Below are 18,563 nucleotides of genomic sequence, written 5' to 3' on the forward strand. Positions count from 1 at the left end.
TAACGTCAGGAAGTTAAAAACTCCTCCGGCATGCTGATCCCCATGGGATAATTCAGCAGCTCTTCATCTGTACCAACGGCAGTCACAGTTAAATCTAAAACTAGATTTTTCCACACCCTATTAACAGTAGTGTTGGAACGCAGCAGGGATCATACAGAGAAAAGAGCATTCTCTGTTATCTCATAGTTATCTTTGAGGAAGTGGCAGATTTCCCAATGAAAAATTATCCTTATAGACTGCCTCTTATTTAAGGATATGCTGGTACTATCAAGTGGTGCTCTTTTTATGCTGAAATTGCTAGCAACAATTAAGAGTATCTATCTGCATGACTCTTTCAGCTGTGAGTGCAGCTTCAATAGATACCTATTTTCCATGCATGTAAGCTATGATACTTTCACCTATACTGACATGATCTGCATAAGCCATGTGGTTTCCACTAAAAAGGGTTCATACAACAGAGTCAACTCTCCATTATCTTGACTAATAGGGGAAGAGAATAACCCAGATAAAGGAAAGACATGCATAATTATTGCTTCCAGATAAGAGCCGGCTCAAATATTTCTGCACTGTGCTCCCCAGACAGAGCTTGTACTTCTGTCAGAGCTTGCTAACTTAGACTTTATTAACTCAGGCATTACCTGCATCCATCTGGTGCAAGCTAGGCAGCTTGGGTGTCTCCATGATTTAATCACCCCACAAGTAATCTACTAACTGATAATTGCCTTGGCTGTAATTAAATAACAACTTCCATATTCACCCTTTTATATGTGCTGATACTGATACAGCATAGACCCATTCATCCATGGCCATGTCAAGGTTGAATGTGGCATAATGAGGAAAGGCAAATTATGCATGAAATGCAAGAGGAGTATGTTCAAAAGACAAGGGAATGCAGAGGGCACACAATGATGTAGAAGGGCTTTATGTACACATCTAATAACCCGGAAATAACAAGCACTTCTTCTCTTATTCCCATATGGCCCTTGTAGAGGAAGTATGCTCAGGACTCTCACAGGTAACACAGGCAGGAACTAGAACTACCTTTCTACACAAATTGTCAGAGGTTTTCTGGTTTTTTTATTATGTTGCAATTATTCAGCCACATTGAACATTTGTCAGGTGTGAGAGCTCATAATCTGTAATCTCCATGGACCTTTTAGTACTGATACATAGCCTTCCTGATCTCAGCACTGGTATATAAATTGTATTGTTCAGTCACAAGAGACACTCAGTTCTGTTACAGATATATGGGCAAAACATTGTCTTCACCACTACAGAAAGAAATACAGATTCTCTTATAAAGAAAATTAAAACATTGCAAATATTTTTTTCTGGATTCTTATGGGAGAAAAAGGATTATAAAGAAATAAACTCAGACTTAATGAAATCAGCAACTATTTCTTATACGCTGAAGTGAAACATCTTATGGAAACAAAACCATTGCCAGGTAAGTTTTTAATGGTGTACTTATACACGACACTGTATTGAGGAATTGACTATATTTTGCCACATTCCATGTTGCATTTACAAATTAGCATTGCCTTGGTTTGTCTGCACATTACAATCAGAGCTACACAATGATGCAAGCCATAGGCCAAGCTGCAAAGGGAAAATTGATGGGTTTGAGAAGTTAGCCATATCATGTGATGTTACAAGACTGGCTACAGAAAAAAGCAACTAACAGCAAATTACAGTGCCACAAATATCAAATCCCCAAATATCTGTTCATTTTGCTTAAAGCATCACATACAGTGTTCAGATCGCTGCGGAGGTCCTGAACAACATTTTCTATACTCCTGGTATCCTTCAGAATCTCAATGCTTTGTGTATATGGATTGAAATACACAGAGAAGGGACGATTGATTGATTTGGCAAAGTCCCTGGAAGAAAAAAGAAAATTAACATATCTGGGGTTTTTTGACTGCTAAAGAAGAGAAAACTAGATTTTTGAGTCAAGGGAAATATTTTACCTCATTTTTTCTTTGGCTTCTTCAAAACTTTCTGAAACAAAGTAAGCTTCCTGGAAAGTAGTGATAAGGCATTCTTGCAAACAGGTTGTCTTTGGATCAAATGTTTTCACATTGGCCTTGTCAGAGAGAGCATGCTGCAAAATACACCAGAGGATCTGTTAAACCATATTTCGATACTGCTGTGCATCTATACAACTGTTCATATATACAGCTTTTATATCACTGTGCTGTGTGTTTCCCTTTGGTTAATAGCCTCTCTTATTTTACATACAGTGTTTTTTCAGTTTGAGCAGAATAAATCATTTGTTACTTAAAAAAGCTCTTTTTACAAGAGTAATTTTTCCCCAAAAATGATTATTAAAATAATACAGAGGAGATTAGAAATTCACCTGCCATATAGGCATACAAACATAAATCCTCAGCTGGAAACAGGAAAGTCATCAAATAACCATTCCTACAAATTTATCTGTACAACTACAAATATGTATATGCCCAAAATGTCACTTAACTGGCAAAACTGATGATCATCTTGGTGGGTGAACTGAGTCTGACCAAACCATTCATATAATCTGTGCTTTACATTTCCAGGCCAAAATCATATACTATTTTCTTAACAGTGAGTTTAAGAAACTATATATCTGAAAACCAATTAAATAATGCCCACTTATTGCACACTGACGAAATGCACTACATTCTGCCATGTACTGCTGAGCAATAATGTTCTATATAATACTGTAAAGAAAAAAGAAATAACTAAATAAACAGGCACAAATAAGTACAGAGCAGACTATGGGTAGATGATACATCAAATGCTGCTACCCAGAGAAGAAATTTCCAATTAGCTTTTCTTTTCATGGGACAGGCACAAACCACTAGAAAGGACACAGAAGTTCCAAAACTGAGAATCAGGTACTGAGATGTTTTCCAACACAATCTTTTTCTAGCCCCCCTTTCCACTTGAATACTTGTGTTAGCTTTTGGATCTACCCTAACTTTTAGAGCACATGTATTTTCATTCTCAGTGCTCTGTACAGAAGTATAAGCTAAGGAAAGAGAGCATATTTAGGTCAACTTTCAACCTTTTTAAGTCTTCTAATATCTACCCATAGTGAAGATGTACATGAAAAGCATGGAGAAATGACAGGGAGGGAGCAGATCCCTGAGGTCCAAAGGTGCCTCTTATTTCTTTACTTTTTTTTCTTCATGGACATTCTTTATAGCAGAGTAAGGTATTAATATTAAGGTATTCACCACACCTTTTATCCAAGCTTTTGCTTATGCTCATTTCTAAATCCCTGTGAAAGGCTCTGAAAATATCACACTAACTCTCAACCTGCAGTCTCCAAATAACAGGACATAAAACTGGAACAAGAACCTCTTCCTCCCACCTCTTCTATCTCCAAAAATAAATACATGAAAAATTAATGTATGAAAACTTAAAATGTCAGGGAATTAACTTTCTTTAGTACATATATCTTTTCCTTCTCACAAGGTTTGCAGTTTCTAGCCAGACATCAGTTAAACAGGTTTGGAAAAATAAAGTAAAAAATGGCCTGTCTTGAATAGCATCCTCTTCTAAATGGATTGCAGAAACAGGCTCACCATAGGCCGCTGTCCATATCTGTCATCGCTTTCTCCTTTCAGAGCCATGATGTGGTTGAGTGCCTGTAAATTTAGGCATTTACCTCCTTCTACCAAAATGAATGTGTTTTTATTGACTGGGAATTAAAACTCCCTGGGATGCTAACTATAGCTAAAAACATCTCCTCTAAAGGTGCCTTCATACTTCCAGGTGAGACTTGATGCCTCAAATGTCTAAAGCACAAAGTTTTAAAACTCTGGGTGAAGTGCTTTGCAGAGGATTGAGAGTGATATGGATCACATTTTCTTAGGAACTAAATCTGTAGGTGACCGATTCTGGCTCATGGTTTCTTTCCTATGCTGTGACAGCTTCAGCAGAAAGGGTGACAGTGTTGTCATCTCCTCTTCTCTTTCACTCACTAATGGCCTCTGCTGGGCTAGGCCTACTCCTTGGGATATAAGACATCGCAGGAGAGAAAGGATTCAGCCTGTGGCTCCTACATCATGAACAACTGCTCTGGTCACTTAGCACTGATTTTATAAAAAGGAAGAGTTTGAAGAGAAGAAAAAGCTAATTCTTTATCACAGTGGATGCACTCTGAGAAAGGCCTTCTGGTTATTCTCTTCAGATCTTGTATATGAAATGACTCCTACTTTCTGGATCCCATTTAAGTTTATGCACGAGCAGAGGTGCTGCTTCACAAAGCAACTCTGCAGAGACTGGGATGTGCAGAAACCAGGAAACATATAACCTGGAAGCAGAGGGTAAAGGACTCAGACATGCCTTCAAAGATAGGTGACAACTGATCAGTTATTTTTAGGGATGCAGTTTAAGAATGAAGTGCCTACATTTTGATGAATTCACACCCAAGATACCTATCTATCTCCTTCTTCGATACGATCTTTTGGCTCTTGCATCAAGCAGGCATTGGCATGCCTTCTAACGCAACAGGAAACATCTCTGTGAACCTAGGTGTTTTCAAATCCTGCAGCCTAGTGCCTCTGATGTCTACTATTGACTTGATATGCTCACATCAGCAACGGCAGAGTTCAAAAACTGAACTGAGCCTGCAGACAAACCTTCAGATAGAACATAAACTGTCTGGTGCAAACTAGAGTGGTCAGGACACTGACTCAAAGCCAAACTAGAGGTTTGGCACTTTCAACATTATGATGCACAGAATCTCAATAAAAAACTGTCTGGTGAGTCCAAAAGCTTCCAAGCTATATTTTTTAATGCATGTTATTCACTTATGTTCTGCTTGGACATTCAGTTCTTTGTTGAACACAAATAAGTAAGTATCCAATACAGATTTCTCCATTAGAGACCTCTTCAGTTATCCAAAGAAATGTCAAGGTTAACAATTACAAGGAAAACAGCATTTGGTCAAACAGAACACTTTACTGTCTTGTGCATTTGTGATAACTGTCTCTAAGGGCCCATTCATACAAACTGTACTGCTTATGCTAATATGGCCACTGGTGATTCTCATTCAGTTCAAGTAAAAAGTGTTTGGAGTGAAAATTCCAAACGAATCATCTCTGATTCCCAGGAAAAGCAGCACTATCAGACAACCAGACAACTTAAGAATCAGATAACTGCCATATTGGAAATAAGCACAGCACTAAAGAAATGCCTCAATGACCTGCTAGATCAAAGGTTGACACTGACTGAGGTACCTAACCACAGGTCTCTAGGGGCTAGGATGTTTGATGCATCTGTATAGGGATGGAAAATATAGCACAAGTCCTAACGAAGACTTACGCGTTTCTGAAGTGGCAGCTGGAGAGAGCTGGTCAGATATACCGGGGTATCTCAGAAGGCACTAGGCATTTACACTGAGCTGAGAACCATTAATCACTTCCTAAGTGACCACTACCATTGACACATGAAGGAAGAGCTTGGTCTTGCAATTTCTCCTCTGAGTACAAAAAATGGAGTGTAATAATATAACTTGGAGTTTTCCAGTTCCACAAAAAAAAAACACCAAAAAAACCCAAACAAACAACACCAAAACAAAAAGCAAAATCTTCAGCTGGCAAGGAGAAAACTTCAGATGAGTTATAAATACAGCACTGTCTGAGGAGTAGAGGAGGGCAGAATAAAGACACAGATGAGAAGTTGTCTGTGTGCCAGAACTGATTTTACTGCCTTATTATTTCAAGGTGGGAAGAGAGTCTTGGAAAACTTGCTCTTACAGGTTTTTCTGATTATCTACAATATAGGTTGCAAATCTGACAGTGTCCTGATTTTACCAGATTTTTTTCTTTTTTTCATCAGTATAATTTTCTATATTGTTTAGACAAATAAGAGAAAGACTCTCTATTTAAAAAGGGCACTAAAATAAGCATCTGGGATCCAGAAGCTGTTTTCTCCATCATCTTCACACTCTTCAGAAAACAGAATCAAAGCCCTTATTTGAATCATTTTGGTTCTAAAGGCTAAGGCGGGCTTTCCTTAACATAAATTATCATTAAAACAAAATATGACGTCGTATACGGACATCACATTTGACTTTAAAAATCTATACAGAAAGATCTGAAGTCTACCTCTCTGTTAGATACAGAAGCATATAACAGGGATATACGACGATCTACAGCCAACTGAAGTTGATAGGAGACTCCTTTAATGAAAGAATTCAAGAGAGCATCATACAAAGCAAATGGATTAAAGTTTCCAAAGACATTTGGACTGCCTTTTAGAAATAGTTTTAATAATTGAAATGTACATTATTTCTGCCTTATCTCTAAGCCCCAAATATATACTGTGTAATAGCGTTAGCTCAAGTTAACCTGACTATATTAGGCAGAACATTTTATAACTACTTACTGTACTATTTGTTTCCCCCCAGGCTTCACTCTTAATCTTCTCTTTCTCCTTATTTTGTTGTGCTTTTAAATTTTTTTTTGCCTCATGCTTCCATAACATGCACATCAGGAGCTGCATTTTTCAGTTTCTGAAATTTGAAGTCTAAGTATTGAGTGAGGAAAAAGACTTGAAGAAAATCCTATATTGATAGGCTGGTGCTCACATTTCTCTAGCTTTTATAGTTCTTTGTTGCTGAACTTGTTGACCAGATTTGCAGACTGGAGCCATGTAATACAGAAATCGGGATGACTGAACAAGCCATTCATTCATCTGAAAGGCCCAAATACTGCAGGCCACTTCCAGCCTGCAAATAAGGCAACTCATTTATTTCTAGAAATTTCTAAAAATTATCCATAAAATTGGGCACTGTTTTGCATCCTGTAAATAATACTGTTGCACTGAAAAGAGAGCTGATAGGGTGGGCAGCTGAAGAACAGCTTTTCTTCTTGGTGACAAAACCATATTATTATCAAATGCCCATAAAATCAAGGCAGCAAAATTTAACACTGACACAAAATCTACCTTCCTAGTGGCAAGGATAAATAAGCATTTGAACTTCTTCAGAGATTGGAGAACAGGCTCACAGTCACTGTTGTGTTAAGAATGGCAGTATTTATTTCTGAAAGGGCTTCTTCACTCTGACTCCTGTGAGAAGTATGGGATCTGCACACACGAGGGTCAGACTTCATAACCATGCAATCTCAGCTTCCTATTCATCCCCACTCACCACAGAAATATCCAGTATTGTTGTTATCATTTTGAGAGCAGTTCCTGCCATCCATGAGGATTTTAGTTAGAATCAGAATGTTGATACGGGATCTCAACCAAAGTCTGTTATATTAGCATCATCTTTCAAGATACCTTCAGGTTAAAGAAGACATTTTCCCTCCCAGTAGGTGCTAGGAGGTAGAAGTAAGGGAGTTTGCTTTCCCAGGAAACATCAGAAACTTGTATGGCTAGATGCAAGACTGTGCACCAATCCCATGGGCAGCCAGACATTTTCCTTCCTAAGCATTTGCCTGATGTATCTTGTTAAGAAGAAGCACATTCACTGCCAGGATTCTGGTCTAGAAACAGCTTCTCCTATGGTCATATTAGCAGAAAACTTAGTAGTGTTTTGCATTTTTTTCCTTACCTTTTACCTTATTTTCTACCATGGAGCACAGCCCCAGATGTTTTCCACCTTATCATTGTCTTCATGGAGACTGGCTATTTGTGGTATGGTGCTGTTCTGTGCCTGCAGCACACAAGTCCTTAGTTTCTCAATAACTGAAATGTCCAACTTAAGTCCCTATGCTCAGTATATGCAAGATCTGGAAAAATTTAATAGCTTACAATACACAAGAGGTCAAATCAGATGATCAAATATTCCCTTCTGGCTTCACATCTATGAAATATATATGTAGTATAATAGAAAAGTATATAATCTTATTGATTTATGGCAAAATTATTATGATATATGGCCATACCTTTGAAGCAGATCAATATAGTCTATTAATGGGCACATTATTTAATTTTTACCGTTGCTTTTCAAAAGGATTATTTTTTGCATTTATACTGTGAGATTACTGCTGAGTGAAGAACACAGATTTGGGACCACAAATGCAAGGTAACAAAATATGCACACTTGACAAGAATAATGTGTTTGTTTATGACATTGATGGTAGAAGATTTATTTAATTCTTGACTATTCATCTCCTCACTTTTATGCCCTTAGATTTTGTAAATGATGTGACAGGTATTTTCAGGGTCATTACCTAATGACTGTAACTGTTAGCTTAAATAAAAGGCCTGATTCTCTGCAGACTCCTGCACGGGGTTTGAGGCTTAGCACTGAATGTTGTAGGGCCAGAAAAAGTGGGACATATTCATCTCTCTGCATCTAACCATCTTTGCACTGTTGGTATAAAATATTACTAGGCTGATACAGAGCACTGTGGCTGAAGTATGCACTGAACTTAGAGCAGCTGTAATGCAACCAAAGAAAAAATACTGGAGAAGGCAATTTTCTTCAACCTTTTTTCTACTAATGAAAGAATAGCAATTTGACAAATGAGCTTCACCGTGAATATTCTCAGTTACAGGTGAAACAAACATTAAAAAAGAGACTGAGATTCTTCTATTAAACTGCTAGGTAGTTCACTGAAAAAGCCAGCGCAGGAGGGTGGGGAGAAGTTTAAATATAAATAGACAGCAGATATATTGCAAAACAGTTCATAAAGACTATTATACATATACTGTATATATACTATTCTGTATATGCTTTCTAAAACCAAATCTTTACCTAAAAAGCCACCAAGAGTTCATTTAGGTGCCAGAAGATAGAACTCCTCCCTCTCCCTCCCTCCCATCTTGCCAAGAGAGAGATGCATTATGCCCCAAAATACTGGACTTGTGACAAAATACCTTTTGCTTGTTCTCTATGTTTTCTAGGCATAAAAAGAGGCAATAAATGATCCACTACAATTATTCACCCCATGCAAGGTTAAACACTTTCACCTTTATAAGAATAGGGCTCTAGGTATCGTCACACTGGCATGTACTTCAAATCTAGCATGAGTTCATATGCATTCCTTAACTTTAAATATGATTAAACTACTGAATCAGGATCTGAATAAATGTTGCTCTTTTAATATCAATAATGAATCAACTGACATACACTGGATTACTTACACTAGAACCACATCTGATTTCAAAACATTTTTTTTATGTTTTAAAATTATATGCTTCTCTTCTAAACAAAGTTTTCAGAGCTCAAGGAACCTGTTAGAACCTACTAGCCTCCTTTTATAAGAAATGCAAATTCAAACAGAAATTAGTTCTGTAGTTTGTAGTTGCTTTGGTACTTTGGGCCTTACAAATCCATTTCACGCTTCAAGTGGCAGCTGATATTTCAAACAAAGCTTTTAGGTCAATATCATACTTTAAAAGTAAGCTTTTTATCTTGACAACTTTAGCTGTTATTTGAAAGTCAAAATATTTACATCCAACTATTATTTTGTTAAGAATAAAAAAAAAGTTGATTCTGCTTCAAGGACACATACCTTTAATTCGCCAATAGAAGACAGAAGTCCTGCCCCATAAGCACGTAGCTGCCCTTCTTGCTTGCAAAGGCCAAATTCAATCGTAAAAAAATAGCACTGCAAAACATAAAGATACATATAGTGCAATTGCAAACAGGCACTTCAGCAATGACAATTGGTACCATATTCGCTTGATTGCCCCACTTCTTCAGAATTTCATGTCTTTCATATAAATTCAGATAAAGTATGTTGTTACTGCTAAGTACTTTAAATGTCATGGCCTGCAGTAGCAGAGCTTTGCACAAAAATGTGATTTGGCTTTTTTTCTGAACCCAATCAGTTCACAGGAACGGCCAGTTAGGAACAGACAAGCAAGATCATTTAGGTATCAAAAGCACTGATAGTAATCTGCAGAGATTTTTGAAACCTCCTGAAATAAATGAGGTGCCTTAAAATAAAATCCTGTGAGGTAGTTGGTCTGCCTGTCTAGAAGCCTCTGAATATCTCTGAGACCTAGTTCAGAGCACGCAGCTTTAAGCTCAAGCTGATGCCACTTTAAAGTTTGTCACATACTTAAGTACTTTCTTGAGTTAGAATTAACTTACTTACTTGTCTGTGTTTAAGAGAATTCTTGAGCCGAGGCCTTAGACTTCACTTGATTTTACACTGTCATAAATGAAGAACTAATATGCCACTTGGCTTCTTGAATTACAGAAAAAAAATTACAGTCAGTTGAATGAGTCCACTTGACCAATCCATTATAATTGTTCTTTAGGTCTACATTCAATCAGGTAACATATCTGATAATGAACTGATGAGGAACTATGAAAGAGAGGTGCTAAACCGGCATAAAAGTACTGTAACTAACTTTGCTGTATCCACCCAACAAAGTTAAATGTTAGGAAGACCATAAGAAGCACAGATAGCTCACTGACCACTAAATGCAAAAGAAGACAGTCACTTCTGCTCCTATGGTACGCATTTCAGTTTGGTTTTGCTATGACACATCAAGATTACTTTTTGATGTTAGATCAAACAGTTGAGATTAAGCTAGTAACTATTTCTACATATGAAGGTTTTAGGAAGTTGATTTCTAACTTGAACAAAAACATTACATATATTGCATATATACACACACACGTATCTATATACATGTGTGCTTATTACATTATCTGACAATTTTCAGGTTTTGTGCAAAAGGACATAACTCCACTGAACTGAACAGATTTACAAGTCTTTGCAGGAAATACGAATTTAGGATAAGAACCCAGTATTTGGCACAAGTCTTTAGTTTTTCTGAATTACTTGAGAATGGATCCTAACATGATGATTTTTTTTTCATCCATTTCCCTCTTAAACCCCCACTCTTCCAGGTTAAGCATCATACTAAACGCAAAAGAGCAGAAATTAACAGCTTTTTTAAGTCCAACAAATGTTTAGAAATTGAGAAATGATTCATTTCTCTGCCTCATAAAAGTTCCTGTAGAGCTAGTGATTCATGCAGCATGGCACTATATAGAAGGGTGTGATAAAAAAGAATAAAAATATGAGCCCTGTGTCTAATCTAAAGCTGTTAAGTCAGCTGGGAAGAAGAAAAGGTTGTGCTGACTTCAAATACCTTGAGTCAGATTCTCTCACAGCAAAGGCACGGATATACACTAGGGGAGGCGAAAGCACAATCTGACCAGCAAAAACATGTCAATAAAAAAAATCTAAGTTCCACCACTGGCCTTGCTTTTGACTCAGATAAGGCAAACTGGCATAAAATACTTCATTAGATGTAATGAGCTGGTGTCATCATTTAAAAGAAGGCCAAGACAACTGGTTTCTAAAAGAGACATCTCAGGGACAAATACCCAGGTGCACAAAATATCAAAAGCATCACTAGGAATGATGAGTGAAGCTGAGAGACCTACTGCCAAAAAGAGTACAAAAGTTAGCTTCCCTGTCTGAATATTTTGCCAGGAAAACCTTCAGGAGGCTACCTACAGTCCTGGTTCTGTACATGCTGGCACTGTCAGCAATGAACCACTCAGCTTTACACTTTAAATCCCATTAACACCTTTGAATTTGACCCCTCCCCATCAACTCTCTTAAAACAACCCATCAGGTAGTGGTCATTATGCTCTGAACATGAACACCCTGACAGATACACAGCAGGACTGGGATCCTGATAAAACACAGTGGTGATCACAGTCACTTCCGTTCTTCAAACTAACTGCAGCTAAAAACGGCATGGTCTAGCGTTTGTCTGTTATAGATCTGTAAGAGCAGCCATGACTTTGTTCTCCAATGTGGGACACTTACTGTAGACCTTTCTCAGGCTGAGAAGGACCAAACCAAAGTCACGCTGCCCATAGGAGAATTCCCATTTAGCAATCCATAGGGACAGTGGAGGGAGGGAAGAGAAATGTTCTCCACTCCACTGAGGAGGTGCACTGTTGGGGAAGGAAGGGGCAGAAGGCAGATAGCTAACACTGGCAAGGGTGCGAGCAATCCTTGCTGCCATGGAGCAGGGTGTGCATAAGACAGAGGGAGACCTCGATGGCACTTCCTCCTTGATGGACACACAGCACACAAAGAGCGCATTTTTTTACTTAAGTTCAAAAATTATTACAATTTTTACTACAATAAGAAAACATACTATTATTATATTTATGAGCCAACACTCGCTGATGACAGCCTATCTTCAGTGTTGATAAAACTTGCACTCTCGGGATAACTAACTCAAATAAAATGTATGCAAAATGACCAGATGATAAAATACGTCTGCCTACTACTAACTTTTGGTATTAAGCTACAGCATTAAGAAAAGCCCTTCAGATGAAAAGCTGGTTTTTTGATAAATTTGCCATATGCAACAACTGCAATTTCTGTATTGAAGAGACCTCTGCTTAGCTAAGAAAACGCGATAGCTCACCCAATACTGCCATCTTCAGATCATTAGTCAGCAACACACGATTTCCCCCCCCCCGCCTCCACTCACAGACTTACCCGGTGCCTTACAAGGCTCCGCAGGCTTTGGCAAGCTGTGCTCTCGTCTACAAACACCGAGGCATACTGATAAGGAGGTTGAATGTTAACTATACAGAGACACGTTTTGTAAGACCAGACGCAGAAATATCCACTTAATCACTCTCTTTGTATGGTAAACCACACTGACTGTGGTAATCTGTATTTTATATAAGATAACTATAACTGAAACTGGAGTGGGAATGATAGGACAAAGAAATGGCTGTTGAGAATAATAAATTTGTTAAAGCCTTACCTGAAGGCAAATAGCTGATTATTGTTGTTATATGTGGTTACTTGGTGAATGCAAGCACATGCTGCCTGACCAATTTGGTGGTCTTCTATGATGGGGCTATGAAACTGATGGACAGGGGTAGAGCAGTGGACGTCATCTACCTGGACTTGTGCAAAGCCTTTGACACTGTCCCACATGACATCCTTGTCTCTAAATTGGAGAGACATCAATTTGATGGGTGGACCACTTGGTGGATAAAGAACTGGCTGGATGGCCGCATGCAAGGAGTTGTGGTCAATGGCTCCATGTCCAGCTGCAGACCGGTAACGAGTGATGTCCCTCAGGGATCAGTGTTGGGACCGGTCTTGTTCAACATCTTTGTCGGTGACACGGACAGTGGGATTGAGTGCGCCCTCAGCAAGTTTGCCGATGACACCAAGCTGTGTGGTTCGGTTGGTACGCTGTGAGGGAAGGGATGCCATCCAGAGGGACCTCAACATGCTTGTGAGGTGGGCTGATGCCAACCCGATGAAGTTTAACCATGCCAAGTGCAAGGTCCTACACCTGCGTCAGAGCAATCCGAGGCACAGCTACAGGTTGGGCAGAGAAGAGATTCAGAGCAGCCCTGCAGAGAAGGACTTGGGGGTGTTGGTCGATGAAAAAATGAACATGACCTGGCTTCAGTGTGTGCTCGCAGCCCAGAAAGCCAACTGTATCCTGGGCTGCATCAAAAGGAGCGTGACCAGCAGGTCGAAGGAGGTGATCCTGGCCCTCTACTCTGCTCTCGTGAGACCTCACTTGGAGTATTGTGTACAGTTCTAGTGTCCTCAACATAAAAAGGACATGGAACTGTTGGAACAAGTCCAGAGGAGGGCCACGAGGATGATCAGGAGATTGGAGCACCTCCTGTATGAAGACAGGCTGAGAAAGTTGGGGCTGTTCAGCCTGGAGAAGAGAAGGCTGCGTGGAGACCTCATAGCAGCCTTCCAGTATCTGAAGGGGGCCTACAAGGATGCTGGGGAGGGACTATTCATCAGGGACTGTAGTGACAGGACAAGGGGTAACGGGTTCAAACTTAAACAGGGGAAGTTTAGATTGGATATAAGGAAGAAATTCTTTACTGAGAAGGTGGTGAGGCACTGGAATGGGTTGCCCAGGGAAGTTGTGAATGCTCCATCCTTGGCGGTGTTCAAGGCCAGGTTGGATGAGGCCTTGGGTGACATGGTTTAGTGTGGGGTGTCCCTGCCCATGGCAGGGGGGTTGGAACTAGATGATCTGAAGGTCCTTTCCAACCCTAACTATTCTATGATTCTATGTTGAATGCAAGCAAAACGGGGTACACAGGCTCTCGTTCTGATTTCAAATCTTAGACATGTCTCTAGCATACTCCCCAACCTGCAGCCCCAGGCATGTGGCCCTTCTACACGCTACAATATCCTGTTGTCCCTTCCTACTTCCAGCTCCACCTCATCTTTGGGATGAAGTGTGGCTTTGCTACTCACAGGTAGGCTCTTGAAGTAGTATGTTGTAAAAATTCTGTAGTACTTGAAGAGCCTTCACCTAAAATGCACCTCCATTACCCAAACCAGCAAAGTAAGATGAAGAATCAAAGTGCCAAATGAAGGATTAAAAAGAATTTTTAAGACAAGAGACTCTCCCCAGCCCTGAGAAGGACTTGGGGGTGTTGGTTGATGAGAAGCTCAACATGAACCAGCAGTGTGCATTTGCAGCACAGAAAGCCAGCTGCATCCTGGGCTGCATCAAAAGGAGTGTGACCAGCAGGTCGAAGAAGGTGATCCTGCCGCTCTGCTCTCGTGAGACCTCACCTGCAGCACCTACATCCAGCTCCAGGGTCCCCAACAAGGACGTGGACCTGCTCAAGCAAGTCCAGAGGAGGACCACGAAGATGATCAGAGGCTGGAGCACCTCTGCAGTGAAGACAGGCTGAGAGACTTGGGGTTGTTCAGCCTGGAGAAGAGAAGGCTCCAAGGAGACTTTAGAGCAGCCTTCCAGTGCCTAAAGGGCACCTACAAGAAATCTGGAGAGGAGCTTTTTACAAGGGCATGTAGTGATAGGACAAAGGAGAATGGCTTTAAACTGAAAGAGCATAGATTTAGATTAGATATTCAGAAATTCTTTACTGGGAGGGAGGTGAGTCACTGCCACAGGCTGCCCAGAGAAGTTGCAGCCACCCCATTCCTGGCAGTGTTCAAGGCCAGGTTGCATGGGGCTTTGAGCAACCTGGTCTAGTGGAAGGTGTCCCTGCCCATAGCAGCGGGGTTGGAACTACATGATCTTAAGGTCCCTTCCAACCCAAACCATTGTGTGATTCTATGAGACATCATTGTAATGACTAAGACTGTGCCAGGAGCATAAGACAGCAACAAATATGATATTAATTTATTTCTCATATTTAATGAAAGTATACAAAAGATACTTTACTGTCATGTGCATGAAACACTGTCTACATGGGTCCAAAAACTATTAAATGGATCGACGGAAGAAAATCCTCTTAACGGCTATTAATTACTAATAGAGTAGATCTCTTCTTTCAGACTGCCTGAAGCAAAAGTCATTAGCAACTGAAGCAGCATACCAGGAAAATATTTCCACCATATGGCTTTCGGTCTACACTGTCCTCCAGATGTCTGCAGTCTGCCAGTATCAGAGACAAGATACTGGAGTACCTGGTCTGGCCCCATATATGTGCAATTGTAAGAGTCAGATAGTTGTCCTACTATCTGCCTGGAAAGCCCTGGCTAAGTCCAAGCCTGGTCTCCAGGGTAAATACAATCTCTGCTCTTCATGTTCAGGTACTGTCCTGCATTATAAACTAGTCAACCAGAAAGAAAAAAAGAAAAAGAAAAAGAAGAAAAAGAAAAAGAAAAAGAAAAAGAAAAAGAAAAAGAAAAAGAAAAAGAAAAAGAAAAAGAAAAAGAAAAAGAAAAAGAAAAAGAAAAAGAAAAAGAAAAAGAAAAAGAAAAAGAAAAAGAAAAAGAAAAAGAAAAAGAAAAAGAAAAAGAAAAAGAAAAAGAAAAAGAAAAAGAAAAAGAAAAAGAAAAAGAAAAAGAAAAAGAAAAAGAAAAAGAAAAAGAAAAAGAAAAAAAAGTGACTAATAACAATAATAAATTATTCAAAGCTGCTTAGACATTTTCAAAGGCAGGAGAAGAGGACTGAGAAGTTGAACTCCCTTCATCTTAATGGTTTCTAAGCCTTTGAAAATCACTCCTCACATCACACCATTCTGTAATTGGGAATCTCCCTCCTGGGACATATGCAGTTTGTGCAGGGTTTTGGGTGCTAAGGTCATAAAGTCAATAGTTCAAAATCTGATAGCATAAAAATGCCTTGCAAAGCCATTCCACTTTGCTTAGTTTTCTTATGGTATAGCATAGAGACCATTATTTGTGTTCACTTGGCAAGTTTCAGCATCATGTGTAACTTGAGATTTTATCTGTTCTCTAAAAGTACGTTGTAAAGATGCTGTCAGCATGAGTCCTGAGAACACCAAACATGTCAAGACCTGATTCACTTGCACTCCCTGTCAGGAGAGGAAAGAAGGTGAGATTGAGTAACTGCATGACTGCAACCTTACCATATGGATAGGATATGCTTCACCATTACAGGAACCGGTAACGGGATGGTGCTACAGCCCCAAACTGACACATAGTAGCACAATCACTTTATATATATGTATGAAATTAGTTGCTATGAACACAATGCAACTATTGATGTGTGTAAATAATTGCATATCCAGTGGCAAATAAATATACTTCAGAAAATATCTCTACATTCATTCTATTGTATTTAAGATTTTTAATGAACCATTCTTGATTCAGATATGTGTTATGTCATAGAGCCATAATGGTTTGGGTTGGAAGCGACTTTAAGGATCACTTAGTTCTAACCCCTCTGTCATGGGGAGGGACACCTTCCAGCAGACCAGGTTGTTTAAAGCCCCATCCAGCCTGGCCGTGAACACTGGCAGGGATTGGCAGACACAGCTTCTCTGGGCAACCTGTGCCAGTGCCTCACCACTCTCCCATATCGTTGGCCCTCTAGGCTTCAAGTGCACACTGCTAGGTCATGTTGAGCTTCTTGTCAACCAACACCCCAAATCTTCCTTCTCAGGGCTGCTCTCAATCCAGTCTCTGGCCAGCCTGTATTTGTGCTTCACAAATATGTTCACAATATGCAAAATACGTTCACAATATGCAAGAATAATTCCTTTTTCTTTAGGAGGCCTCTAAAATTATTCACCTAGAGGTTAAATCACACATACAGTTGCAATTAATTATCTTGTAAAATATAGTTATGTACAACTGAAGGACCTCTAAAAATCCCATTTTTAGAAATCAATTCTAAGAATTGATGAAGGTGTTTTCTTCCCCTCTGTAAAAGTTGTTCAAATTGCAAGCAAATGTTGATTCAGAGATACTGTTGACTCCTTATTTGTGCTTTCTTTCTTCATAGCTGTTGCAAATAAACTTGTCAATAGTTGCTTATTTTTCAATCTTATCTTAAACACATCAATAGTCACTGAAAAAACACCTGGCATTTCACCTTAGAATTACTCAAAATACACAGCCTGCTGAGTAGTATCAAGAATCTCCACTACAAGGAACAGATAGATATAACACAGGTAACATAGGCAACTAGCCAGTACAGCCAACGTTAAAAGTCCAGACATCAAGCAATGCCGGCTATTTGACAGCTATTCATGAGGGAACATTACTGAGTAGAAAAGCAGGGAGATTTCTGAACAACAAATAAATCTCATGATGAGCTTGTGAATAGATCAAAAGCAGAAAAGAAGTAAAATTCAATGGCTGAGCCTCATTATAGATGATTCACCTACCTCCAACAAAGGCAGTGACCCTACTCACAGCCAACAGCGCTTCTAAATAAGAAAACAAAGTTTAATTATTCTGAGTTATCTTCCTGAAGTATTTTGTTCAGTGTGCCACTTTGAAATGTATTTAGGCTCACTGAAATGAGGCTTCCTTTGGGGATTTCAAAGTGTATATATTTAATAATATTCTCCTTTTCTCCTCATCTGACTGTTTTGCATTCAGACCTTTCACTAAGGGTGAATACTTGGAACAACCTCTTTATAAACAGAAATTTGAGTAGATGTGGTGCCACTCATTAGAGCACTCAGGGATAGATGCAGACCAGCCCTCGCAGTTCTATTGACAGCCATAGCACACAGTATCCCTACATACAAGTTCCTCTAATGCAGAGGCTCGGCATACTCAGAGAGGTCATGCACTACAGCGAGCACAGCAAGGCTTAACCCCTTGTGAATAGTTTGAAATGAAATGTTTCTTTTTTTCAGGAATTTCTGCAGAAAAACTTGTAATGGCAACCAAAATAAAATTATCATCATGAGTTTGTAAGGAAGCAGAAAATATACCTCAAGCAACAAAATGCTATAGTGATATTGGTAAGAAATAAAGCTGTATCTTCAATACTGGTGAACCCAGCCAAGACAAGAAAATGTGTATGGCAGCTGCCTACCCTGCAGGTGCAATATGCCTTCCGGAATAAGATCTGGAGGACATCCTTACTAACATTTTTATGTCACTCAAGAGAATGCATCTTTCTGTTGCTCATTCTCACATAAAGAAGGCCCTCTTGCTACTCTGAAGAGCAGGCAGGGAAAATGGAGGATGAAGCACTTCTGGGATCTTTCTGCTGCTGCCACTCCACTTAGCTCCCACAGAGTTGGAGCCAATGGATATACCACTCCAGGTCTGAACTGCTCCTAAATAATCTGAATTCAAGCTTGCTCTGTACAAAGATGATGTCTGTCCACTCCTCAGCTGAAAACCTTGGAGGCCTTTGGAGACGCAGAATCAAGGACCTCTACA

General features: G+C 39.5%; 1 protein-coding gene across 1 annotated transcript in view; it reads right to left on the minus strand.

The window, feature by feature from the left end:
* Window positions 1–1,705: 1,705 nt before the first annotated feature.
* TPH2 (tryptophan hydroxylase 2) overlaps window positions 1,706–18,563 on the minus strand; it is a gene marked incomplete at both ends in the record, with an annotated part of 52,243 nt that continues 35,385 nt past the window's right edge. Inside the window, 3 exons of the mRNA XM_080635541.1 lie at window positions 1,706–1,880; window positions 1,971–2,104; window positions 9,465–9,560. Coding sequence (XP_080491667.1) covers window positions 1,706–1,880; window positions 1,971–2,104; window positions 9,465–9,560 — 405 coding nt within the window. The remainder of the gene's footprint in view (window positions 1,881–1,970; window positions 2,105–9,464; window positions 9,561–18,563) is intronic.

This window comes from Psittacula echo (genome assembly GCF_963264785.1).
Source record: "Psittacula echo genome assembly, chromosome: 1".
Taxonomy (NCBI): Eukaryota; Metazoa; Chordata; class Aves; order Psittaciformes; family Psittacidae; genus Psittacula; species Psittacula echo.